At 47.4% G+C, this 23763-nt stretch overlaps 11 protein-coding genes and 1 non-coding gene across 13 annotated transcripts in view; 5 read left to right on the top strand and 7 right to left on the bottom strand.

Moving 5' to 3' along the window:
* SPPG_05753 (uncharacterized protein) overlaps nt 1–974 on the bottom strand; it is a gene marked incomplete at its 5' end in the record, with an annotated part of 5094 nt that extends 4120 nt beyond the window's left edge. Inside the window, 5 exons of the mRNA XM_016753963.1 lie at nt 37–126; nt 198–344; nt 407–601; nt 666–891; nt 951–974. Of these exons, the coding sequence (XP_016606812.1) occupies nt 37–126; nt 198–344; nt 407–601; nt 666–891; nt 951–974 (682 nt within the window). The remainder of the gene's footprint in view (nt 1–36; nt 127–197; nt 345–406; nt 602–665; nt 892–950) is intronic.
* Nucleotides 975–1180: 206 nt separating this feature from the next.
* SPPG_05752 (uncharacterized protein) lies at nt 1181–2354 on the top strand. The gene is made up of 3 exons (XM_016753962.1): nt 1181–1824; nt 1887–1937; nt 1994–2354. The coding sequence occupies exons 1-3, from the start codon at nt 1272–1274 to the stop codon at nt 2176–2178; spliced, it is 789 nt and encodes a 262-aa protein (XP_016606811.1). The 5' UTR covers nt 1181–1271; the 3' UTR covers nt 2179–2354.
* Nucleotides 2150–4842, bottom strand: SPPG_05751 (uncharacterized protein). The gene is made up of 7 exons (XM_016753961.1): nt 4265–4842; nt 3752–4201; nt 3547–3696; nt 3349–3479; nt 2940–3282; nt 2759–2864; nt 2150–2691 (listed from the first exon to the last, which is right to left on the bottom strand). Exons 1-7 carry the CDS (start codon nt 4800–4802, stop codon nt 2415–2417), a joined length of 1995 nt encoding a protein of 664 aa, XP_016606810.1. The 5' UTR covers nt 4803–4842; the 3' UTR covers nt 2150–2414.
* Nucleotides 4843–4927: 85 nt separating this feature from the next.
* SPPG_05750 (uncharacterized protein) lies at nt 4928–5993 on the top strand. Its single transcript, XM_016753960.1, has one exon. It carries the CDS (start codon nt 4934–4936, stop codon nt 5807–5809), a length of 876 nt encoding a protein of 291 aa, XP_016606809.1. The 5' UTR covers nt 4928–4933; the 3' UTR covers nt 5810–5993.
* SPPG_05749 (U4/U6-U5 snRNP complex subunit PRP6) lies at nt 5846–8715 on the bottom strand. The gene has a single exon (XM_016753959.1). It carries the CDS (start codon nt 8657–8659, stop codon nt 5897–5899), a length of 2763 nt encoding a protein of 920 aa, XP_016606808.1. The 5' UTR covers nt 8660–8715; the 3' UTR covers nt 5846–5896.
* A 61-nt stretch (nt 8716–8776) lies between these two features.
* On the top strand, nt 8777–11041 carry SPPG_05748. Of its 2 annotated transcripts, XM_016753958.1 has the most exons (9): nt 8777–8968; nt 9028–9114; nt 9172–9350; nt 9405–9503; nt 9563–9736; nt 9799–10308; nt 10369–10605; nt 10725–10800; nt 10869–11041. In XM_016753958.1, the coding sequence occupies exons 1-9, from the start codon at nt 8941–8943 to the stop codon at nt 10889–10891; spliced, it is 1413 nt and encodes a 470-aa protein (XP_016606807.1). In that variant the 5' UTR covers nt 8777–8940; the 3' UTR covers nt 10892–11041. The 2 variants fall into 2 exon arrangements, with proteins under 2 accessions (XP_016606807.1, XP_016606806.1); XM_016753957.1 differs by having other exon boundaries at nt 10369–10800; nt 10857–11041.
* On the bottom strand, nt 10771–12108 carry SPPG_05747 (uncharacterized protein). Its single transcript, XM_016753956.1, has 3 exons — nt 11960–12108; nt 11843–11887; nt 10771–11781 (listed from the first exon to the last, which is right to left on the bottom strand). Exons 1-3 carry the CDS (start codon nt 12096–12098, stop codon nt 11006–11008), a joined length of 960 nt encoding a protein of 319 aa, XP_016606805.1. The 5' UTR covers nt 12099–12108; the 3' UTR covers nt 10771–11005.
* A 1797-nt stretch (nt 12109–13905) lies between these two features.
* SPPG_05746 (uncharacterized protein) lies at nt 13906–16439 on the bottom strand. Its single transcript, XM_016753955.1, has 9 exons — nt 16182–16439; nt 16084–16115; nt 15936–16022; nt 15691–15883; nt 15589–15620; nt 15360–15531; nt 15265–15302; nt 14140–15203; nt 13906–14056 (listed from the first exon to the last, which is right to left on the bottom strand). Coding segments are annotated over exons 1-9 (1689 nt in total). The 5' UTR covers nt 16252–16439; the 3' UTR covers nt 13906–14055.
* A 2590-nt stretch (nt 16440–19029) lies between these two features.
* On the top strand, nt 19030–20856 carry SPPG_05745 (uncharacterized protein). Its single transcript, XM_016753954.1, has 7 exons — nt 19030–19221; nt 19281–19408; nt 19477–19846; nt 19922–19945; nt 20005–20174; nt 20228–20342; nt 20404–20856. Exons 1-7 carry the CDS (start codon nt 19152–19154, stop codon nt 20703–20705), a joined length of 1179 nt encoding a protein of 392 aa, XP_016606803.1. The 5' UTR covers nt 19030–19151; the 3' UTR covers nt 20706–20856.
* A 42-nt stretch (nt 20857–20898) lies between these two features.
* On the bottom strand, nt 20899–20972 carry SPPG_10133. Its single transcript has one exon. It is a non-coding gene; the product is annotated as a tRNA-Arg (tRNA).
* Nucleotides 20973–21087: 115 nt separating this feature from the next.
* SPPG_05744 (uncharacterized protein) lies at nt 21088–22439 on the top strand. Its single transcript, XM_016753953.1, has 2 exons — nt 21088–21194; nt 21259–22439. The coding sequence occupies exons 1-2, from the start codon at nt 21095–21097 to the stop codon at nt 21615–21617; spliced, it is 459 nt and encodes a 152-aa protein (XP_016606802.1). The 5' UTR covers nt 21088–21094; the 3' UTR covers nt 21618–22439.
* On the bottom strand, nt 21617–23584 carry SPPG_05743 (uncharacterized protein). The gene is made up of 2 exons (XM_016753952.1): nt 22614–23584; nt 21617–22555 (listed from the first exon to the last, which is right to left on the bottom strand). Exons 1-2 carry the CDS (start codon nt 22692–22694, stop codon nt 21749–21751), a joined length of 888 nt encoding a protein of 295 aa, XP_016606801.1. The 5' UTR covers nt 22695–23584; the 3' UTR covers nt 21617–21748.
* Nucleotides 23585–23763: the final 179 nt, after the last annotated feature.

The raw sequence follows: 23763 nt of genomic DNA, 5'->3' as shown, positions 1-23763 counted from the left end.
CCATTATACCTAGATTGTCAAACTCAGAAATTGGACCGATGCGTTCATGATTGCGTGCACTTACCAGTCCATGGCCGCGATCTTCATGGATGCTGCTGAATCGCTGCAGTAATTTTGAACCTTTGTCTAAATCGGATCCTTTCTTCAGCGTCCTTCCAAATAAGAATGCAAAAAGTCATTTCTCACCATGAAAGCACCTGTGCTATCATATAAGTGCAGCTCTCCGGCAGCAGTGCCAAAGAGAATGCGCTGTCCATCGGGTGTCCATTGTACATGGGAAAGATTTGTTTTCAGCTCCTTGCCCCATAACCTATTCCCATCCACAGAACCAACAATCACCGCCCCTGTCAAAACGAGAGATCAAACAATGGTTCCTTCATCATCACTTACAGTAGATTGCACTCACCGTCTTCATAAATAATGCAGATCTTGCCCCCATCTTTGTTCCACTGCATATCCGACACCACGCTTTTGTTACGGTTATTTATCATTTCTTCATACCAAATCCCTTTGTACAGTATCCACACAATAATCAACCCGTTGTCGTCAGATGTTGTGAGTTTCCGGTGCTGGATATTCCATGTGGATACCACAACAGCTCCTAAAACGGGCGCATGAGAACAAGAAGATTTCTTGACATGGTTTGCTGGATGTTTAATAACTACCGTTGTGTCCTTCCAGAGTTTGATTCATCGACAAATTTGAGGGCGCAGCTGCTGCTTTATTCAAGCGCTCATTCCCTCCTGTTTGCCCATCTCCAGCTCCAGATGCATTTGCGGCATTCTCAAGCTTGAGCACCTTTAGTAATCCCTCTTCCCCACCACATGCTATCCATCCTTGGTCGTTGTTCCATGCCACTGTACGAAGTTTGACCCCGTTCGGAATCGCGATCTACAATTGCAACATGTCATTTTGGAACTTCATAAAAGTATGCTGATCTTTCCACACACCTTTTTACTCAGGTATATGAACATAGTGCAGGAAACTAGATAAGTCGAGCTCTCATATGTTGGAGTTGAGTTCTCCAAGGTGTCGCGGTTGGAGCTTTGTCAAGCACCAGTTTTCACAACGCTATTATGAGATCTTCTGCGCGAAGGCAAAACAAGCGGGGGCCGTTCTTCCAGCGTTATAGTCGTCTGTCAACCTTTACACTCCTAGTTCTACGCAACGTTTCTCCACTTTAGAATGCTCGCTGAGATTGTCAAGAATGCGAACGTAAGACGCGTTTCTTGCGCGTCTGTTGTCCTGATCTTCCACCATTTGTCAACTCCATGTCTTCTGCAAAAGGACCAGTTGTAGTTGTCACTGGTGCCTCGAGAGGCATCGGGTTGGCTGTTACCAGGATTCTCCTGTCTCTTAACGCTCGGGTCGTTGGACTGGGCCGGTCGCCATCGAGTGCGCACACCGAACTGGAGTCCCTCATCACTTCGCACTCAACAAGCTTCTCCTACCTTTCACTTGATGTCACGGCTCCCGGTGCCGCTTCCACTGCTGTTGACTCTGCTGTAAAGAAGTTCGGCCGTCTGGATGCAGTTGTTCACAATGCTGGAATTCTTGACCCCATCACCAAAGTCGCAGATGCTGATCTCGATGCATGGAGGAGGTGCTTGGAGGTGAATTTTTTCGCCGGCATATCGATCTTCCAACAAGCTGCCAATTACTTGAGGAATGTGAATGGAAAATTCATTCTAGTGAGCTCAGGAGCTGCCACGGGCGCCAAAGAAGGATGGGTTCCTTACTGTACCGCCAAGGCGGCGTCCAACATGTTGATTGCTGGTCTCGGGTTGGAAGAGAAGAACATAGTTTCTGTGGCGCTGCGACCAGGTGAGGCATTTTATTCTTTAGGATACTGTCGGTTTGCAATCTAATGGTCTACTGTCCTGCAGGCGTTGTTGACACCGATATGCAGACCCTGATTCGCGAGACCGGTCGAACAGGTATGATCTCTCGTTATTCGCTACTTCATCACCAAGACTTATCTCATCATGCACAGCAATGGGAGATGCTTCGCATGATCAATTTGTTCAGTTTAAGGAACAAGGAAAGCTTCTCCACCCTGATGTGCCGGGTTATGTGATAGCGAAGTTGGCACTGGACGCACCTATGGAACTTAGCGGACAGTTCATCAGCTGGAACGATGCAAAGCTTGCCGCATTCCAGAACCCCAAGACCATGTAGCATTAGCGTTGCATAGAGAATTGTGCATTACATAGAATCATTGACACATTCATGAGACCATTGAAACGGCGTAGCCAAAACACGGGCAGGTTATCTAATAGGTACTCTTCACCACACACTTTCTATATGCCCAATTGGCTTAAAAAAGAACATGCAGGCAGATGAATAATCTCCCGAAAGAACCGGCCCCACGAGAAGTCATTCCATCACAGTCGGGTGTGCGTTCTACAACCACGTCATGCGACTTGATTGTCTCGGCCATTAGACGTTTGTGCCATTCGCTGGTCCGTATTTATTGTAGCATCTCTCTCGTTGGGGATTTCCTTTGCTGGATCCGTTCTAGCATTGTCGGTTTTGTTCGCGTCATAGTTAGGCGACATGTCCTTCACTCGTATCCATTGAGCCGCTATCCAGGCTACTATCCCAAATATTCCGCGTACGCAGTTGAGGATCCTCCACTTGGAGAGGTCTGAAAGAAACAGAGCCTGGTTGAGAGCTGCTGCTGACGCGAACCTGCAAATGGGGGCCCACGTTAATCACATAATGCGGCGCAGAAGGACCATAATGGAGCAATCCCCACCAGCCTGGGTCTCCGTAAGGCCCTTGATCCACCCCTTGTTGAGATTGGCTCAAGCGATCGTCCTGCGCGGTGATAAGCACCGTTGAGATCCAAGAGAGGAAGAACACTATCGAATGAAGACAGATGGCACAATATGGGTCAGATACGTTCCGTATGATCGCGGATGTCACAATTGACATACATAGTAGGGCTCCCAGAGCAGTCCACACTCTAGATTCTCTCTCTCTCCACCATACGTATCTGCGCCGGTTTCCAGGTCCACGCAAGCCAAAAACGATATCCAAAACGTCCAGTAAAACCAATGTAGCAAGAATGTTGAACACGATGTTGACTGTACCCGCGTACGTTGAGTACGATACTACAAATCGAAAAGTAGGATCGAACATGATGACTGATGCTGACACCGATGGATCTGGTGGACTGATTGCCGAAAACGATGGGAGCATGATCAAAGAGAGAAGGCACAATCCTGCGTATATGCCGTGCAAGAGATGCGTTATTTGAGCTATGGAAACGTGCAAGGACTGAAGTGAGATCTGATTCAGAATAGTCGGATAGCGCAATCTGTTTTGAATAAACACTGTGCGTACCGTTGCCCACTGCAATAACATTCCATCTCTGGTTTCCCACCATCTTCTACCATGCTCTAGATCAATTCCCTTGTCATGAATCCCATGCATATTTGCGGTTGCGCTTGACCATGGGCGGAAGCGTCCCCTTTCTTTACATAGAAGGCTTTACGTCAATGACAAACGATGATACGATGCCTACGTAATGCAGACTCAAACCTTCAATGAAGACTGCATCCATCTCCTGCATGCGAGGATGCGACAGATGGGTGGGTGTCTCAAAGTTTATACCTCCATCCTCATTTAGATCCAATGCAGCCTCGCCAGACAATATTTGCAATTCACTTATCGGGAGCGTTACATATTGATCTCAAGGGGAGATTGATAAACATGATACCGCATTATGGCAAGATGAGAATGTTACCTGTTATCGGAGATCTGATCTGTAGTGAGCCTTCGCGGTGCAGTTTACGACCTCGCCGCGAAGAGTGCAACGATCTCTGGCTTCCGCTCTGCGATAACTGAACCATTGACGATCCTGTCTTGGAAGTCGGACTCGTATATTTGCCCGAATGATCGATTGAAGCTGATCTATGCTGCTTACGAGAATTGGCATTGTCACTACGATCATCCCGTTTGCTGCGGTGCCGGTGTCCTGTGCTGAGAGATTGCGTAGGTCCTACACTCATACTCGCTGTTCGTTTCCTGTGAAGACGTTGTCCATCCTCATGCCTTGATAATCTCCGCGAATTTGAGGATAGGGACTCTCCAGAGCCGGATATGTGTCTGCGGGAATTTGACGATGCTAATGATGACGTTGATTGGACAGCGGGGTTATCAGAAGATAACCTTCGTCGTCCGGGGGTAGGTGATGCTTGACCGAACGTTAGATTGTCGTCGTGCGTATTGCGCTTAAATGAATGTATATAAAACTTACTAGGTGAATTATCTTCTCCTTGATCAATATTACGTTCTCTTCGCTCTTTCTTTCTCTTCTTCTGCACTGCATTAGCGTCCTTGTCACTATTATCGTCCAGATCTTTCTTTCCACCTTCGGGTATTTGATATTCCACATAGCTTTCTACATCCTGTCCTCTAGCCTTTCTGCCCAGTCTGGACTTATTTTTTTTAACACTCCTTTCTTTCCGGGTATTCTGCTGATCTGTTCCGCTAATGGATCTTGATCTCTGATCTTTGTGTGTCTCAACTTCTGTCGATATTCCCCGTTCAGCATCCGCTGACTTTCTTACGGTTCTTGTTTTTGGTCTGCCAACGCGAGACTCCCCCCGTTCTTGTGCCTTTTGGCTGCGCTGTTCTCTTGTCCGTCCCCGACTCCTAGATCTGGAGCCTGTGATGTCGGAGTTGCTTGCATGTTCGCTCCCCATCCTGAATGATCCTTCTTGAGCTCCAGCATCCCCAAGATCTTCCTGAGATGTATGCCGATTTTGACCGTGGGATGCTGCTTTATATGACATACTTGATAACTGATCGTTTCTTGGCACATCCAGAGCCAGGTGAACATCCTGGTCGATTGTGGCGCAGTCCGATTGCCTCGTAATCAACCGCGATTTTGTCGTTGGCAACGTCTCAATTGAGACTCACGGTCATGCCGGATAACGTGGTGGAATCGGTCAAGCATCTCTCTATAGGAAATGAGCATATACCAAATACGGAAACTTCCCCGACCACTGTACCGCTCGCTGCAGCGAGAAGACTCCCTCAGAAAGAGAAGTTGGACAAGCCAAAAAAGCCACCAAAACCTGGCTCAAAAGCTGCCATTCTGCTGAAGCAACAGCAGCAAGCCCTGAAAACTGCTCCTTCTGATACAGTATTTATCCCACCGATTAAAACCCTTGATGCAGAAACCGGTGTTCTTATCCTGGCCTTTCAAAATTCTAACTCGCTAAGGGCTGCACTCGGTCGACCGCACGTTGCTTATGAAGGGGGCACGTTGAAAGGACCGTTGAAAGGAGTCAACTTCCCCATGGAGCATTTGGCAAATTGGGCTCAAGACTTGCATACAGAACAAGCTACCGAAGCTGAAAAACTGATGATTGAGTTGTTGGATGATAGTGGTACGGCGGCTGTCGACCGACAACAACCTTCAACAGCACCAGACGGAGCAGCATCAGCCACAGGCGCTCTATCAACCCCGCAATTTCGGTCACGAATAACATACATTTGCGCCTATGTGCACCCTGATCGCTCCACATTGCTTCATGAATGGGCTCACGCGCGGTTTTACCTCTGCAATATTTATCGATCTCTATGCGAGAGTTTATATTCGAATCTCGACGATAGCTCCCGGCGCATTGTAGAGAAAGAACTGTCTTTGCGGAATTACAAACCCAATGTTTACATAGACGAATGGCAAGCGTATTGTGTTGAAAGTCCAATGGAATTCGGTAAAAAGTCGATACGAGTGATGACGGATCCACATAGGATATTGAAGAAGGCGGTGGGCTTACCTCCCAGTTGGTAGCTATGCACCTTCTATAGATAACACAATCTAGTGAAAGAAGAATTGAAAAGCTGTATCTATTTTTTTGTTTTGTATATATACATGCTGCTATATAGTATTGTGCAACTGTGCAGCAACCAGCTTGAGTATGGCCTCTGTATTCTTGCCGACGTTGCTTATATCCTTCGCGACGGTTTGCCATCGTTCCCCGTGCCTTGGATCCGCCGCAACACATTTGGTGACCACCTCCTGTTGTTGCTCCTCACGACCATGCATCATCTCGAACCTCAACCACCACGCCCAGCTATCGCCAAGATCTGGATTTGTTTTGACAGCCCGATTAAACCAATTTCGCGCCTTTTCTACTTTTCGTTCGGCCCAAAATAGTCGTGCAACAGTAATAACGACGAGAGGATCGTTCTCGCACTTTTTAAGCGCATCTGCGGAGCGAGATTTGCGTTGTGGCCGCGGTTCCATGAGAATCGCTTCAGACCACAACAGTCCAGAACTAGGACACTCTTGCAGCGCTTTGGCCATCAGTGCCTTTGCCATAGGGTTGTTATTTGCACGCAGTTCCACGCGAACCGCCTCGCACCAGAGTTCGGGAACCTTGGGGTTCATGATCCGCGCCTTTTCCAACGTTGCGCGAGCCTTGATCTGCGCTCCTGCCCCCTCCTCTAATCTGGACGCGAGCAGCCAAAGCGTTGCGGACTTTGGTACTTGTTTAATCGCTTGTGCGTAAGTATCTCGCGCGGCAGAAATATCACCCTTCTCCCTTTGCTCAATTTGCCCTTTCATCATCCAAAGCTTAGCAAAGTTGGGAAAGCGACGTATTGCTTCCGCTAACAAGCTTAAAGCTTCATCAACAGCGCCTAACTGACGTTCGAGTTGGGCGGACTTCATCCATACCCGCTCAGTGTTCGCCTTATCTCGTGCATTGCTGAGCAAAATACGGGCCCGGTCGTACTCCCCTGTTTCGACCTCGAGCTTGATAGCGGCCAACCAAATCTGTTCGGAATTGGAGTTCGCAGCAAAAGCAGCTTCCAAGATCCCCTTTGCGGCAGCAATATCACCGGCCAACCACTTCTCCTTGGCACCCATGAGCCATAAAACCTCGGCCTGCGGGCAGTACCGCACCGCTCGTTGAAGGATTTCGTCCAAGGATTCGCGGGTTCCGTGGGCTTTCTCCAAGAAAGCTGCTCTTCGCCAGATTGATTTTTTGTTTGGGAACACCTTAAGTGCATGTGCATAAATAGCTCGTGCTGTTGCGGTTGACCCGTGGGCTATGCAGCTCTCGGCATCTTCCATCCAAGTACTTTTTCGGTCCTCCTCATCCACTCCCATTCCTATTGTTTCCCTTATGATGGCCTGACAAGTAGCAATGTATTTCTCTTTTTCAGCTTTTTCAGCCTCTTGGATCCATTGGTCGCGATCTAATGTTGAGCCCTTCTTCTGAAGAGAGTCCACCGCACGACGGACGATCATTTCTACACCCTTTTCATTTCCATTGGTTTCTTCCAACTTTGCAGCAGTGATCCAGACCTCATGGTTGGTCGCATTGGCAAGACGTGCCTTATTAAGAACTTTCTTTGCGTTCTCGTAGCTCTCCAGCCGCGCCAATGCAAGCCACAACTCTACCGCGAGTGGTACACACTCTACCGCTCGTGACAGAAGGATTCGAGCGTCCTCCGGATCTTCCTCCATCGACACGGCTGCTTTCCATATTCTGACGGAATTAGGTATAAATTCTAGAGCGCGACGTAAAACCCTTTTCTTCGCTTTCCCGTCCGTTTCCAGGTCACATGCTTTCATCCATACTTTGACGGATTGTGGGACATGCCGAATGGCTTGTGCGAGGATAACTTTGGCATTTTCGGATGTATTTAGGCGCGCAGATTCCAACCACACGTCTTCGCTGGTGGGGCACTCTTCGCAACCCTTCGCGATAGTTTCTCTGGCAGCGCCCAGTTTTCCTGCAACTTCCTCAAGACGAGCGGCCGCAATCCATCCCGGTGCATGCTTCGGATTAGTTGTGATGACGGATTTCAGAAGTGTACGAGCCTTCTTGATGTCACTAATTTCCGCGTCAGTTTTGACAACGATACTGTTAAGGTCAGTGAGATAGCCTTTAGGGTCGATAATCGTCTGACCCGTTACAGAATCAGAAATTTGATCCAGCTTCAATCCTAAAACCTTATCACGGGCTTGTCCAAACTGGACAAAGTCGGTCATTGTACCGTCAGCAGTTGCAGGGGTGGCCAGTCCCCCTAGCAACTGTTGCTTCGCATCTAACGATGTGGTAAGCTCCGCTTGCTGTGATGCGCCCAGTAGTACCGAATCAGGGACAGGAGTGTACTTGTCAGCAAGCTTCTTTTGTCTCTTTCCCTTTCGGACCAAATCGCCCACTTCTGGTATTGACGCCCATTCATCTTCCGACACCACCGCAAGTCCCCGTTTCAAGTCAGCAAACTGCTGCTGAATTTTTGGTCGCTCTTTTCGATACTTTTCCAATTCTTCCCTTTCCCTCGCCTCACGTCGGGCTCTCCTTCGCTCGTCCATTTTCATATCAACTTCCTCATAGATCCTGTCGGCCTCTTCGTCGTCAGCCTCGTACGGCAGAGCATTGAAAAGCCCGGTCTCATTGTCTGGATCTTGAAAGCGCTCATCGTCTTCATCATCGTCGGTCTTTCCTTTGCCTTCCGCTGCTGCTTTTGCCTTCTCGATCAGTGCATCAGAAGGTCCTTCTCGTGCGGGTCCGATATCTGACCGAGTTGTGAAACCTGTTGCACCTCGACCCAAACCCGCAATATAGTTTGGTGGAGGTTTTTTGTTCATAAAATCGGGTACAACGAGCTGCTTGAATTGATACATGATGGGATGGTTGTACGTGACAGGGAAATCAACGAGTGTAAGACGGTTCAGTCCATCTGCAGTTCACTGTTTGATATCCGTTATAAATGAGAATTCAGTTTATCATCAAACTGCGCCTTTCACGTGACTATATCCGGACACGGTCATCGCTTTCGGACCAAATTCAAGCAGTTTACTAGAACACTTTGGTCATCTACTACCACCAATTCCCGAAACAAGTCGCTGGTGAAGCGAGAGAACTGACGTGTTCGCTGCAAACCCGCAGGTGCCATTTATTTTCAATGTTCACACGGGCTTCACGGTTTGGAGGTGGGCGTCTTCGTTTCAGCACGGACATGGTCGTTGGGTTGAACTAGTTTACGTTGCAGAGACGGGGCCAACGTCCCCGGTTACCACTCCACGGAAGCCCACAACACCAAAAATTGGCACGCCAAATACCCGTACTCCAAGAAAGAGTAAGTTTCACCAGGGTCTATCTTCTCCTATTTCACTAACGTGTATGACTTTTGTAGCTCGTTCAGCCCTCGATCTCCAAGCATTTTCTCCCGAAAGAGAGCAGAACCGCACCGTGTCCGTGTCATCTAATCGATCGAGCAAGGTCATCGACTTTTTTGATCATTTGGGGGAAGCAGAGAATGAAAGGCCAAGCTATGCTGCGTGGATGATTGAAAAGGACGCGTTGGAGCGCAAGGTATGAACGGTAACCTGCTCTTGTCGCCACTCTTGCTCTAATGGTATATGATAGATTAGAGACTTACAGCAACAAAAAGGTGAATGGGAACATCAGATGCAAGCGAAATATAAACAGATCGACTCTTTGGAATCTCAGCTTCGACGGAGTGAGGTAAAGCGGACTTCACGCAGCCAAAACGGCTTTCTTGGTCGCTCTGACAAGAAATCTAGGAGCGAGTTCGACTATTGACCATTGACAACTCGACATTGGGTGGCCGGGTCAGCATGCTGGAGGACAGGCTAAAAGAAGAGCGTTCAAAAGAATCGTCACTACTGTCCCACTCAGCATTCCTCACACAGCGGGTGAAGGTGTTAGAAAAAAAGCTTGGGCGCGTAGAGCTAGAGGTGAGCTACGCGACTAGTATTCATGTTCGTGTTTTACACAATGGTCTCTGACTCTGTTGCAGCTAGACAAAAAGCAGGATCAAAGCAAAAAGGAAAATGACGTCCTCAAACGGTCGTCTTTGGTCAATATTATGGGAGCGTCACGAAAGGGGGATTCCCCAAGTCTCGAAATTGCCCACCTGCGGGATGAGCTAGCTAAATTAGAAAAGGAAAAGCGCCTTTTCAACGCGAAACTGCGGGACATACAAAATAAACATCAGCAAGAGAAACGACAATTACAGGCTCAAGTCGCTAGTCTCCGCAACATTCCAGCGAGCGAGCAGCAGCATATGGCGGCTGCGCTGCAATCTGAGCGCCTGAGGTGGGAGAAGGAAATGAATACGTTGAGGCACGAATTGGAACAGGCAAAACTACTGTTGGAGGAACGGGCCAAAGATGACAACCTCAATCATGGGCCCTCGTTCAAAGCCGATCAGCGACGGACAGCTGAGATCGACCGAAGACTCTCTGGGTTTTCTGACATATCCGATGCATTCTCATACAAAACAGATGATGATAGCACCAGCCTTGCGGTATGAAATCATCTTTTATAAGCTCGTTGGACTGTACCCATTTATTAATGTTTATTTCAGACTCTGGAAAATCTTTCCATTGAAATTCCGAGCTTGTATAGAGCGACACAAAATTATAATCCGACTACAGAGCAGCCTGGGCATCTTGCTTTCCGTGAAGACGACTTGATCCTAATCCGCAAAAAGACCTCAGATGATACATGGATAGGGGAATTGGACGGCAACATTGGACTTGTCCCGGCTGGAGCGGTAGAAGATGTCAATCAGGTCGACTTCGAATCAGCGGGATTGGATACTGTAAGCTTTCTATTTCCTCCCTGGGGCAACGAGGCGCTTCAGTGGCTTTAAGGCTTTGTCTACGGGGTCGCGCAGGAAACAAGGAAGGTACTCATTACTGCATGATTGATGCATTCTAGCTACCGCCACCGACCGAGTTGGCCTCGGATTACTGTGATAACAAGGTTCCCACGGCCAAGAAAGATGCTTCTCCAGGTGCGGCCAAAAACACATGATTCTATTATCCAATGTAACCCATCTCATACTTTCAGAACCGCCGTCAGGTCAATGGTCTCTACCTTGGTGATCTCACAAGCGCCCACAAGAGTAATTGTTTATATAGGTGAAGCCAATAATGTGGATTGTACATGATTACCAAAAGCGTAATAGAAGCGACCGTACTGCAAGGGGTACAGGGAGCCTACTCGACCAAGTCACCATATTCATTCCGCTTAACATTCCTCCTTCCTAGCGTAGCCTCCAACTCCTCTCTCGTTCGGGGTATATATGTATTGCCGGCTGGTGTAGCGGCGACCGTATCTCCGTAAGGTCCCAACAACCCTCTCCCTCCAACCGACGCCACCACTGGTTCTGACAAGTCACCATAGTTGTTCCTTCTGATTTGACCCTTCCGTTCGCTTTCTAGCAATTCGTCGCGTGTCCGCGGAATAATGGGGTCGGATGTTGCTGAGTAGCGGTCGTCAAGATCATCCATAACTTCTGGTTCAGATTGCGAGCCGCCAGTCTCGGAAGCATTCGCCCCTGCCCCTTTGGTACGAATACGGTCCCAGGTACTAGAAGGGCCTGAATGTTTCCGACGAATTTGCTCCCATGACGTACTAACTTTCCCATCCGCAACCGCATTCTCCTCATCCGCCGTCCCTTGAGACCCTTGCCGAGAGGCCGTATTCTCCTTTTGGAATGCAACTGGCGACACTGAAGGCGGCACTGTTCCCTCTAGACTAAAATCATTATTCCCTTCCGTTGGGGGGGAAGCGGGACCTTTCGGAATGCTCAGTCCGCGGGAATTCTTCTCTAGGAGTTCTCGTAACTTTGAACCAGGAGGCAAGCCTCTGGAGAGCGCTTCTCGTGCTCGAGCCTCCCCACCTTTGCGGCCCAGCACCTCACCCGTCATCGTACAGCCCATAATAAGAAATAGGCCTTGCATAGAATTCCATTGAACTTTACGATATCGCACTGCCCGCCGAAAGAGTTAGTTGTGCCCGGGGAAGAGGGCAAAGCTTCAAACTCAACTCACCAAGCGTCGCCCCACCAGTAATGCCTAAGAATATGCCAGTTGCGTCTGGACAGAAGTACCACTCGGGTGAGCTTGTACTTTCAATCAGCGGGATCTTGTAACCTCAAACCTACATACATGTCGCGACAAATTTCTTATTTGCTTTATCGATAACGGCTTTCTCTTCTATTGTCGGGGTGTAATAATTGCCTGTTACCGCGCCTCTCGTAAGAGGACCGCTTGTACTTGCGCGAGGGTGATGGTGTGCTTCGTCCATTTCGTGGCAGCATTGGGAAGGTGGATCTCAGTTCAAAACCCAGTCATCGGCTACTGGTTGCGTCATGCTGTTGCCATGACTACTAATTGAATATAAACAAACAGTACTTGGTTAGGCTGCCCTCTAGGGCGTCTTGTACTGTATTCCTAGACGTCCCATATATTTCTCTAATCTCATTTAAAATTCCGTTATTTGCTCGCCAGATGAAGTCGAGATGGTACTTCGTGACAAGGGACAGTAGAACTGGACGAAGCATTTGGAATCAATGCAGAGGGTGTCATTCCGTATTCCCTTTGCATCCACTAGGGTTTCTCGCTTTATGATACGAGAATTCTCTAAAGAGTCTTTTGCTTTTCGGACATTTTCCCAAACTGCGGGGAATGGTAGCCCGTGCATTTGAGATGCATTCTCCTGATCAGTGTAGAAAGGGCTCAATGTCTTCTCTCGAAAGTGACATTTCCTGACGTTCTGATGATTGACCCCTCATGTTCTCATCGGTAAGCACTACCCAAGATGCACTGTCTGTCTATATCTACCGGCGTGCACAAAGGATCATTATCCATCGCGGTCGGGCCCTTACTACCAGGCGCAAAAGGCAACAATTCCACAGTTTGAGATTATTCTTTTTCTCATCGGTCCTATATGTATATATATGTCGCATTCTCTAAAAGATTCCCTGTTGAGACGGGTTTACAAAGATTTCTGCTTGCGTTGGCTTCAATGCCTGTCCGACTGATATACACAAGCTCATCTGCACGTATTCGATTTGCAATTGAGACAGACGAGAAACACATAGGGACCTTGTATCGACGTCTCTTCCATTTCATTTACTTATCCCTGATAAATGGATCCCTAACTTGGGTCTTAATCTTTTACGATAAACTGCGACACATGCGTCCTCTCGTTGTGCAGGCGATAGAAATGGTTCAATGAATCACATGCAAACAATGCCGAGAGCGACCGGATGCGAACTGAAGAGGAACTCCTCCGCAGCCGCCAGCAATCTGTATCGGGCGCATACATGCGATGCAGCATCCTGATCGAAGATAACCTTTAGCAGACAATCACCTGTTCGGCCTTGTAACGCCTCTTTGGTATGCAGAAGTGTATCCCAGTAAGCCGTTCCCGAAAATGCCGACAGTTGGATGCCGCGAGCACGGAGGGTCGTCACTGGCTTTTCTATGATTGTGTCTTGAATTTGTGTTGGGGTGTGTTGGCTGGGTCATTTTCTGGGTGCCGTTAATACGTGACTGAGAAAAGGGCCTCATTTTGCCCTGTTCGTCTCTGCTCCCCTGTCGAGTAGATCACCGAACAAATTGAGCATATCATTTAATGTCAGGTACCTTCCAACTTCCACACGCTACACTTTGCATGATTCCAATCGTTGGCAAGGTCGAAGAAATTCTTTATATATCGTCAATAGGATGGACCTTTATTGTATACTTTGATTTTTGATACTATAATGAAAGCGATATAGCCCATCTAATGCTTTTCAAAATCGCAATACGTCAGAGAGGGGACTGGGACATTGCCTCACTAAGCTTGGGCTGGTTTAAAGGGGTAGCGATGTGGAGATTAGCTGCGTCTTAAGGCACCGTGTAAGGCACGACGGCGTCTGTGAACCAACTGAACACCAGAGTCTCAAAAGGTACGTTACGTAGCGTGGCCGTAACACTGGCGATCGCAAAGTGCCATGACCTTATATTTCAAGGCAGACAGGGATGGGAAAAACCTCTTGGCTTGTCAGTACGCCGCCCTCCAAAAAATACATGTAGGGCCTTTTGGGTACCAAGGAATGTAGCCCAGATGATGGAAAATGTCACAACTTGCACATATTTCGATTTTAACACATCACAAGTAAAAGACAAGGTATATGTGTGGAAAATAAGGCTTGAAACTACAATCGCCACATGCCTTTCTGCTTTTTTAATAATCTGAATACAAAATGTCCGTTGCATCTAGAGTTTTTTGAGGAGTTTATCAGCGATTAATAAGTGCCATGCGAATGTTGCATCTGAAAACCACACATTCAGAAAATTACCAGACAACGCCTAGCGCCAAGGATCTGATGGCTGCTCCGGGGTCCTTTTGTCTCTTCTGCTTCTCTTCAATCTTGCCAATGTTCTCTGACCCTTTTTTATCACCAAATGTGACGTCCAATAACTTTTCAAACAGCTGCTTAAAGTCTTTTTTGTGCTCTTCTGACATTTGGGTGTGTTCAAATTGACCACCTTCGGCGACAGCCAGCTGGCTCCAAACAGCCTGCAGTTGTGAATGGGATGTCCATCCAGTTTCGTGCTCTTCACGATAAGCATTGACCGACCCAGCAACATCAATCAGGTATCGTGAATGGTCATGCCTATCGCATAGATCGGGGTCATGGTCAACCCAAGGCCCGAGAGAAGTGCCCCAAGCTTTTCCGAACTTTGAAGGACCGCGGTGACGCTTGGCTCGATCGCGGGGTTTGATAAGGGGAGCTGCGTTTGTCTTTACTTTTCCAAAATCAGCCATGACTGGAATATTCGTCGCACTGTTTCCCATTTGGGCAATCTCAAGGTCCGGAGTCAGCGATACTCTACGCATCCTATGCTTGTACGTTCCTCGGAAAGGGTTGACTACGGCAGGCGAGGCGGGAGTTGGCGTCCCTGCATCATTTGGGGATTGGGTCGGTGGGGTGGCAACTGGAGCGACGGTAGGCCGTAAGGTGCGGCGATCTATCTTGCTGAGCGCAAAAGTGAAGCCTTTGGTCCCAATTCCAGCGAATACATCAAATCCCTCTTGATTTTCGTCCTCCGTCTCCATCAGAGGAGATAATCTTTCCATTTTAAACGAAGGAAGACACATCTTTGCAGGATGTTCAGGTGCAGTCGCTCGTTCTTCACCTCCTTGCAATGCCGGCGATGTCCAGCGGCTATAGAAATACCAGGACACAAGCTCCCTCATTAACTGAGCGCGAAGCTGGACGTCCCGTGGAGTAAGATCGTATATGTCTCGTGGTGTAACATAAAACGAAATGGATCTGTTGGTGCTAGGTTCATCCGTAGTTTCGGCTTCCGGACGGAGGTCAGGGAAATGCGTATCGCCTGTATGATATTTCTTTTCCACCTGACCGACAAACACACGTAATTAGCTTGAGGAGGGAACAAGCAGTACTTTGAAATAATACCATGGGCTCAGATGGACCATCGTGGCTCTTCAACTTTGCTGTTGACGGCGTTGTCAGCATCAGATTAAAGGCTTTGATCCAATGCACATACTTACCGACTCCTATAGCCCCTGGGGCTGGCTTTATTAATTTGCCATGTGATGCAGAGACTCGTCTTCCAGGTAAGGAAGAGCTGGAAACGGACGTAGCGGATGACCGACGGCTGTTGCGTGGAACCTGATTGGTTTCAATCGATAGGAATGGGTTCAAAGCGTAAAGCTCTGCATCCTAGAAGAAAATCGCTGAGATGATTATAGAGCTAAATCGAAGCCCTCGAATTCTTACATTAAGATCATCATGCCGACGACGCTGACGCTCTACAATGAATTTAGGAAGAAAACGTTTAGCTTAAGACAATCTTCGTTAATCTACCTAATCCAAACGAACCTTGCCGGATGAGTATTCTGTTCACCTCATCTTGTTTTGTTCGCATATTCTCATCGCCACTTGATTGGTTCAAGGTCGATGACTCTGAATCGCTGGCATGAAATTTGAACCCTCCTAGATGTAATGCCCGGCGGAAACGATGGCGTCTGCGTAGATGATTGGATCGAAACGCTGGGGTTCCGTGACGCTCGGTCTTTATGGGATTTAGTGCGCTGTAGAGCTCGGTATGCTGCACGGACGCTTACCGCATCAGTTGCGTGAGATCGACGGAACCTTCGCATCCGGTCGCGGCGACCGCGTCGCTTGCGTCCAGCCGATGTCTTTTTATTTCCCTACCATGGTAGAAAAATGTATCTAATGCTGACCTCGCATCGGGACACAACATCAAATTACCTGTTCAGATGCTGTCCCATACTCTGCGTGACCTTTCACAAGCTCATCAGGTACTCATATATCTGTTAAAATATTACTGTTATCCCCATAGTACTTACAGGCCCTTTGGAACAGGTCGTTGGCTACGTCGGCACCTAATCCTCGGTTGGAAAACGGAATACGAAACATTACAGCTGTAAATGTGTCCTTTCTGAATGTTTGTCAGTGTTTTCATCTGCTTTTAACTATGCGAAAGAATTGGAAACAGGGCGCCATTTTATTGACCCGAGATATTCAGGAGACAAGAGTAGAAAACAATCCATGACGCGCACGTCACAAGGCGCAGATAACAACGTTCGCATATCGCGTGCTTTTCTCTTCCACACGTTCTGGTTTGGGTCTGTGACGAAATTTTAGAGGATCAGTTAGGGTTTGAAAAGTGCTTGTAAGTGCATTATGTAACGCGATCGCGGGGGATCATGAGCAAGGGAGTTTGTTGACGAAGAGTTCTATCTGAGCAGCTATACTATCCAATGCATATGAAGAGTATCACAGACATCCCACACCATGATAGAGTATGAACCAATATGCATCCCTAAGCATCTCCTCATACAGCACCATAGGTATTGCCTGAAGATGTCGGTGTTGCTTATATAATGCAAGAACCAAGCCCCGTGACTGTACATACAGTATATTACAGAGATACAGATCAGCACTGTGTTGGATGTTGCACCCATCAATCAGGGTAGGTTTATCTGAATCACTGGATTTCGAAATATTTCATTGTCCCTTACCGTCTTGCGAGGCTGTATAGGTGAATCTGAAGTCAATGATGTATTAGGGATGAGGTCACACAGAAGATATGGCAGTATTCCGAGATGGGCATGATAATAAACTTTTAACAATCTCCTCATTGCAGAATCCCACCTCCATGGTACTGCAGAATCCCACCTCCATGGTACACTGATATGTCATAAGCACTATTATTGTGTCGTGCTACCCATAATCCCCCTATGATGATGAGATCGCATACAGCCCCGATCACAGATTGCATGAAAAGGCCATGTGAGGAATGTTTGAGCTGTCAAGAATGTTCCACGCTGCCGTGATGGAGCTACCAACAATATACCACTTTCGAAGCTGGGCTAAATGCCGTGCGTGTTGGGCTACTCACATTCAATCGGACTGTCCTGTTTTCCTTGATATGTTTTTCGGCAACCAGAGGGCGCTCCACTACCGCGAACGCAGGGATTTTCGTCAAAGAGTTGTCATCCCCAGCTTCAGAAAACTGACATCAGGATCTTTTAAAGCGGAAGCCTCCCGCTCTTCAGTTGTAATTGCCGACAACAGAATTATCGCTAGGTGGACTACATCCCACAACGCGTTCGCCGTTCGGACATTCAAGCGAGACGTTCGGACATCATCGTTGGACTTCTCTAGCCAACATGCTGTCATTAGTAAGTTGCCTGGGTCCAAAAGCTCTCCACTTGACAATCTGATTACTTGTCACTCACTCACGTTCCAACTCAAGTTCTCGTTTTCGGCTTCCGGTAGAAGAAGAAAGTCATTAAGGACGCTCGCGTTACGGGTTTAACATAACATGCTAGTGTTATTTTTACATCAACTTGGTCCTATACTGATACCGTCCAATAGAGAAAAAATAACACAAAAGTAAACAAACATTCTACCAAATGGGAACGATAGCAGCATCTATATAGTGCAAGACTCAAGAACATATTCTCCCAGTCTTCCGGTCTTGTCCAGCCTGTTCAGCCATAGCGGGCAAAGTTGGGCTATTCACTCGTTTCTTTACACGTATCATGAAACACAGCATCTGACTACATTGTTTATTATTCCCTTTGGATGTTTGGTTGGCCTATGTAACCATGCTTGTACCTTTGTTGTGTTGTCATTTGCAAAACAACGAATGTTATCTCTGTGTCGTAGCGACGATAGTTGGTACATTCCATACTCTTCAGATGATGACGTCTGCTCTCCGTAAAGAATTTATCTATACGGACGGCTAGTCCCTGGTTACAAGTAGATAAATATATCGATAGATCTTCAAGTTTTCTGTTCTGTTGTAGTTATCGATGGTTCTCCATGTCGACTCGAATATGCTTTTCCGTATATGTGGGAAACCTTCAGGACTCTTCAAACCACTCAATATTGAACAAGTCTTGAACGTCTCACAGTTTTCTCCCTGAACGTCTCACAGTTTTCTCCCTGAAAATGGCGAGTCTTACCCAAACGTTGGAAGAAGACGCCAGTCATGAATAACATTGGCTAGGTGGGAGGTTATCACGGATCAGCTCCATTACAGCATGTGAAACGAGGAAGGTAGCCAAGTCTCTCCATATTTCCTCAAATAAAATCATACATGACATCAAGGGCAATACCTGTCATGCAACATGACTCAATGGCAGAGGGCTGGCTTGCTTCGTATGGGGCGCCAAATTGTCTTAACTTCATGTTAAGGCCAAGTTTGACTTGCATTTCACAGTAACAGATACGCTTTAGAAGTTTTATCAATGGTCTGCTACGGTCTTGCACTGAGGAGGCTATCCCGTCATAACATTGTGGCCGGTACGCCATTGACGAGTTCTCTACTGAACACACGGCGAATGCGCACAGCGGCTGTGCCCATTGAAAATGCACCCAGCGTTCAGCATATATCTGCTTTGACAGGTCAAGAATGCTCGAAATGCAATGCAAACCTGCGGTTATGCTAACTTATTCGTAGGGCCCGACTTTGAGGCAATGCAATTGGCCATCAATGTAAGACTCAGCGGACTTCCCATGATGGCCCTTTTAAACCGACTTGGGTTCTTCTCCAGAAGCATGGAATACAACACGGTGATCGTGTCATGTTAGACCTATGGGAATCCCATGGTGCGCCTGACATGATGAAAATCCCACGAGTAGGAGCAGAGGTAAGCAATCATCCGCAAACAGCGTTACCACACCCGTGTTCACCCATCAACGTGAAGGAGCATCAACAACTCTATGATATATGCGTTTCAACAGCCGATCTGGCAGCAGATGTGTTCCATAATGTCAAGTGGTATGATCGCGGGGATCTTCCGTATATGCAACAGGTGTACAGGAGATTAGCCCCTAATGCCCCAGAGACATCGCACGGAATCGCAATGCGAACAGGTATAGGGCACCTGCTATCTTTGAATGCGGCTTCCTAACGTCATGGTTTGCCACCATAGTGGATGGTGGGTGGGAAAAGCATCGTCGTCTGGCCAATAGGGCATTGCTGCCTCCCAAAGCCGTCAATGCTTTCACTGACGATATGAACGCGTATGCCAAAGTGCTCGTTAATGGATTAGCCTCAGAGGTCAGGCCCTCCGGAACGGACTTTGCTTTTGCTTGTTATAATACAATATTAACCCACACAATTGGTAGTCAACAAAGGGCGCAATCGACATCAGAAAGCCCCTTAACGATTACACTTTTTCTGTCATCCTTAAGATCGCGTTTGGGACTCGAGGAGAATCAGTTCCTGAAATCGCTGACGCCGTTCGTACGCTTTTCAACGTAGCTCGGACCCATTTCCTCCTGCCTTCCGCCGCGTTAGATTGGGAGAAAGATCCCCTCCTGAGAGATCTTCATGAAAAATTACAGTCTATACGCAGGTTTTCAATGGACATGCTTAAGGAGAGGCGTGAGATGATGAAACGATGTGAAGTATTGCCAAGAGATTTCGCCACGGCCATCTTTACCGCGAGAGATGAGAAAGATGGAGAGATGCTCATGGAGGAGGATGTGTTAACTGGTGAGAACTGCAATTCGTTTGATCTCTGATTGCCTGATGATGTGTCCTCACTCCGATCTATCCTTGCATATCCAGATAGTATTGATATCATGGCAGCCGGTCAGATCACCACACGCTCACACGCTTGTCAGATTTACAAACTCTTATCTTATTTCCAGGCACCGATACGACGGCGTCACTTTTGACCTTTGCCTTGTACGAACTCGCAAAGCCCGAAAACAAGATGCTTCAAATGCAGCTGTACAAGGAAATTACTGATACGATTGCTACCGCCGACCTTCAGTATGATACCAGTGGGTCGATGCGGCTGATGACGGCAGTTTTAAAGGTAGGCAAATATGAATCAATCCATAATGCATTATAAGCTACATTTGCCTGTAGGAGACGGCCAGGCTTTACCCTCCTGCTCCTATCAACGGACGGGCTGCCACGGAGGATTTCGAGTTTCATGGCGTTCATATACCTCGTGGTGCAAGTGTAGTCATTCTAAATGAACGTGAGCAGCATGCAATGTTTGCTTCGCAACAATTGCCTCTCACTCATCTTTTTTATTCCAGCCATCCACCGCAATTCAGCACATTACGCTCACCCTAATATGTATTTTCCCTATCATTTCATAGATCAGAACATCAACAAGGCACGTCATCCCTTCGCCTGGATTCCTTTTGGAGCTGGTGGACGCAGCTGCGTGGGACAGCGTATCTCGATGATGGAAGCCAAAGTTGCACTGGCCCATCTGATCCGGGCATTTGAGATCGAATTAGCTAGTCATCGCAATGGGAGAAAGCTGGAGACCGAAGCTGGTTTCACGATTGCTGCTGTGGAGCCCGTAGAGATTGTATTTAAAGCTCGCAAGTAGATCGCAGCAGACTAATGTGCCGATCGTTCCAATGGGCGAGCATCAGGAGATTCAGAATTACTTAGGTTTATACAGTTACGATTTAGCTTGTCATTTGCCTGTCAATATGCTTCATTGTAAATCTATAATATGACGGTCTGTTAAAAAGATACGACGATTGTGAAAAAAAAAAAACACCGACCGACCTCCTGAACGACCACGACGGGACTCGAACCCGCAACCTTTGGATCCGAAGTCCAATACGCTAGTCCATTGCGCCACGCGGCCGCCAGTTTTCAGACTGAAATAGTTCTTCACATGCTCACTTGACGCTAAGCCACTTTGGTGTGACTCACCTGCGACGTCCTTTGCTCTCTTTGGATTTGTTGCTTGCAGCGACCACCAATAGCATGCATTCAGTTGGACCCCGTGTCGGGGTTGGCGTTTTTGTCATTCGACGCAGCGATGGGCACATACTGGTTGGGAAGCGGAAAGGAAGTCACGGTGAAGGTAAAAGCCCGCATTATTATCATTGAAGGGTCCAGCAAAAGTAGAAACCCAGGTCAAAAATTAGGAACCTATCAGCTTCCGGGAGGTCACCTTGAATTTAATGAGTCCTTTGAAAGCTGCGCGCTCCGTGAAGTGCTCGAAGAAACCGGACTTGCCATCAATAACATAACATTCGGGACAGCAACGAACGATCCCATGCCAAAGGATGGCAAGCATTACGTGACAATCTTCATGATTGGCGAGTGTGTAGATGACGTTCCATCACCAAAGCTGCTTGAGCCGGAAAAGTGCGAGTTTTGGACGTTCATGCCTTTTGAAGAGTTGGTGACGATGAGGCCCCTCTTTCAACCTCTTATCAGCTTAATTCAGACGAGGTCGCGGTTTCATCCGTTGAAACAGAGCCTCGAAATAAGACTTGCATAGTGTTTATTCTTTTATTGTTTACAGGACACTGTCAGACTTCAATTACTGTCTTTAAACCATTCTACAACTTTGTACAAGTAACTTAAAAGGGGTATACTACTGTTCCGATTAGACCTCCTGTTGGCTTTTGGCTAGATGCATACGGTTTGACTGCTCTCGTTACGAAAAGCAACTGGTGAAATCTCGCGCGTGGTCGTCTCCTTGTCCACATCAATCGCTTCTGGATCCATCCGCAACGTTCCGACTGTCCCTTCTCCCTCCGAGAGATTGCCCATGTAGTCGTCCGTAAATCGTAAAATGTAAACAAAGAACCGATACCGTAAAGCCGTGCAAACATAGTGGTACATGTATTCTTCATCAATGCCAACAAACAGGAGAACGACCGAGGCAATTTGAATTAACCCGATGCAGACCATGTTGAGAATAACGAGTATGTCTTTTCGGTCTGTCAAGCCTAGTCCCAAGGCATGCTTCGCCTTTCGTAGCCCGTGGATGAACAAATAGTCGCTGGAGACGCAGAAAACAAGGTCGATAATAATTCCGACCACGTACATGATATTCGCTGGGTCTGTTTGAAAGTAGCCAGGGTGGGCAAGATACGAGACAAACAAGGCGATGGTCGAAATGATCACCCAGCTGATGACGAGAACTGCACCAGTACCATACGCCTTTCTCATCCGTGAACAACTTGTGACCATAACGCAACATGTTCTCGTATAAATATTGAAGATCAGAAGACTTCGGGCCAGGACATCGAATACCAGGCTCAATTCAGCAAAGACTGTGTGGATAGTGCCTTCATAACTGAAGCTGACGGCGTAGAGGATCACATTGGCCGCCCATGAAAGGGCGCCTATGGTGTGCAGTTGCATTGGTCGAGAAGTTCGTATTCTTCTGTTTCCTACAAGTGACACAGCGGCTTCCAGGCAGCAGCATACCTGTGGCAAATCAGAATCGTTAGTGTTCACCTCTGCTGATGAAAAGGCAAGTGCATACCGTAATGCTAGAGCAAATGATTCTCTGAACCAACTGAAAACTGCAGGTATTCGAGTTGTTGGCATTGGGTAAGTGGCTCATGTAAGTATCGTCAAGGGTGAAAGTCAGGACGGTCGGCTAGAAGCGGATATGGTTATGTATTTCATTCATATGAACCAAAGGCATGCCAGATCGAAGAGCACTAGTGCATATCGTGAATTAAAACAAGTGAACGATCCCAGGTTTGCAAGTTGAGCAGGAGGAACGTAGTGATAACTTATACCAAGGCAGCGGGCCTGTCCAAGGTCTTGGTTGACCTCGATCCATCCGGACAAAGCACAAATTCCCTTTAAACTGTCAGCGCCCCTTTCAACGAGCCTCTCACGTTGCAGTAGTCCCTTGCATGCCTGTTAGAGTTCCAAGCTCCCAGCCAAAGAAGAACCCTTCAAGCTGCGCGTTAAATTGTCATGAGTGGGACGAGCTGGAACGTCACGGTAGTCAGTCCCTTGACAGCTCAAAGGCATAATCGCGGAAAACATTGTTGATATTGCAGCGTATTGTGTGTGTTGCTTTTGCGAGCGATAGGAACTGTGCGCTTTTTTCAATGACCACCATGCTCTAAACACGCGCGAGGGTCCAAACTCAGCAAAACACAAAAAAAATGTTCCAGGCACATCGAAGGAAATCACACTACGCGGATAACATGTCGAATCCCCACAACCAAGTTTTGATAAGGTTGTCAGAACGGATGTTTGCAAGTGTGCGACGGAGGTGAAAAGCCCTTCATTCCCTGCAGACGTCGTGACGTGATGAACCTTTTTTACTCCTGGGTCAAGAGATCCCCAGAAAGGTGGCCCATTCTTCGATCTGTATCACTGTTCTCTCCCGTATGTTTTCATGTTTCCCTCGGAGACGACTCGGAGCGAGTCTTTCACATGTTTCCTTAGGGTTAAAACGAGGAGTGCGAACGCCCAAAGGTTGTGTTCACCAGCGGCATTTACGCAACATGTATATCTTTTGTTAGCACCTAAAAGGAACTTGGAGACGTCATATTTCCAATTGATTGCATCAACCTCTCCAGCAAAAGTGTTTTGCAGCAAAGAAAAATAGGAAATAATCTCTATAAAGAAATATCTGTTAAACACTAAAAAAATACAGATCTTACTGGCAA

The sequence above is a fragment of the Spizellomyces punctatus genome (assembly GCF_000182565.1).
Source record: "Spizellomyces punctatus DAOM BR117 chromosome Unknown supercont1.10, whole genome shotgun sequence".
Lineage (NCBI taxonomy): Eukaryota > Fungi > Chytridiomycota > Chytridiomycetes > Spizellomycetales > Spizellomycetaceae > Spizellomyces > Spizellomyces punctatus.
Note: the sequence above shows the minus strand (reverse complement) of the source record. Positions and strands in the feature narration are given on the sequence as shown.

Bases quoted from the DNA above. Each gene is read 5' to 3' on its own strand.
- SPPG_05749 (XM_016753959.1), bottom strand. From the start codon at position 8,659: ATGTATCAATTCAAGCAGCTCGTTGTACCCGATTTTATGAACAAAAAA.
- SPPG_05747 (XM_016753956.1), bottom strand. From the start codon at position 12,098: ATGGACGAAGCACACCATCACCCTCGCGCAAGTACAAGCGGTCCTCTT. The intron at 11,888-11,959 runs GTATGTAGGTTT...ACTTCTGTCCAG, and splicing joins TAAGAAATTTGTCGCGACAT to ACGCAACTGGCATATTCTTA. The intron at 11,782-11,842 runs GTGAGTTGAGTT...TTCGGCGGGCAG, and splicing joins TACTGGTGGGGCGACGCTTG to TGCGATATCGTAAAGTTCAA.
- SPPG_05750 (XM_016753960.1), top strand. From the start codon at position 4,934: ATGCCGGATAACGTGGTGGAATCGGTCAAGCATCTCTCTATAGGAAAT.
- SPPG_05744 (XM_016753953.1), top strand. From the start codon at position 21,095: ATGCATTCAGTTGGACCCCGTGTCGGGGTTGGCGTTTTTGTCATTCGA. The intron at 21,195-21,258 runs GTAAAAGCCCGC...GTCAAAAATTAG, and splicing joins GAAAGGAAGTCACGGTGAAG to GAACCTATCAGCTTCCGGGA.
- SPPG_05746 (XM_016753955.1), bottom strand. From the start codon at position 16,251: ATGTTTCGTATTCCGTTTTCCAACCGAGGATTAGGTGCCGACGTAGCC. The intron at 16,023-16,083 runs GTAATTTGATGT...CTACCATGGTAG, and splicing joins ATGGGACAGCATCTGAACAG to GGAAATAAAAAGACATCGGC. The intron at 15,884-15,935 runs GTAAGCGTCCGT...AATCCCATAAAG, and splicing joins GATCTCACGCAACTGATGCG to ACCGAGCGTCACGGAACCCC.
- SPPG_05752 (XM_016753962.1), top strand. From the start codon at position 1,272: ATGTCTTCTGCAAAAGGACCAGTTGTAGTTGTCACTGGTGCCTCGAGA. The intron at 1,825-1,886 runs GTGAGGCATTTT...ACTGTCCTGCAG, and splicing joins TTCTGTGGCGCTGCGACCAG to GCGTTGTTGACACCGATATG. The intron at 1,938-1,993 runs GTATGATCTCTC...CATCATGCACAG, and splicing joins TCGCGAGACCGGTCGAACAG to CAATGGGAGATGCTTCGCAT.
- SPPG_05751 (XM_016753961.1), bottom strand. From the start codon at position 4,802: ATGTCATATAAAGCAGCATCCCACGGTCAAAATCGGCATACATCTCAG. The intron at 4,202-4,264 runs GTAAGTTTTATA...CGTTCGGTCAAG, and splicing joins AGGAGAAGATAATTCACCTA to CATCACCTACCCCCGGACGA. The intron at 3,697-3,751 runs GTAACATTCTCA...TCTCCCCTTGAG, and splicing joins GATCAGATCTCCGATAACAG to ATCAATATGTAACGCTCCCG.
- SPPG_05743 (XM_016753952.1), bottom strand. From the start codon at position 22,694: ATGAGCCACTTACCCAATGCCAACAACTCGAATACCTGCAGTTTTCAG. The intron at 22,556-22,613 runs GTATGCACTTGC...GATTTGCCACAG, and splicing joins TCATTTGCTCTAGCATTACG to GTATGCTGCTGCCTGGAAGC.
- SPPG_05748 (XM_016753958.1), top strand. From the start codon at position 8,941: ATGTTCACACGGGCTTCACGGTTTGGAG. The intron at 9,504-9,562 runs GTAAAGCGGACT...CAAGAAATCTAG, and splicing joins CTCAGCTTCGACGGAGTGAG to GAGCGAGTTCGACTATTGAC. The intron at 10,309-10,368 runs GTATGAAATCAT...TGTTTATTTCAG, and splicing joins ATGATAGCACCAGCCTTGCG to ACTCTGGAAAATCTTTCCAT.
- SPPG_05745 (XM_016753954.1), top strand. From the start codon at position 19,152: ATGCAACAGGTGTACAGGAGATTAGCCCCTAATGCCCCAGAGACATCG. The intron at 19,409-19,476 runs GTCAGGCCCTCC...CACAATTGGTAG, and splicing joins TTAATGGATTAGCCTCAGAG to TCAACAAAGGGCGCAATCGA. The intron at 20,175-20,227 runs GTAGGCAAATAT...ATTTGCCTGTAG, and splicing joins TGATGACGGCAGTTTTAAAG to GAGACGGCCAGGCTTTACCC.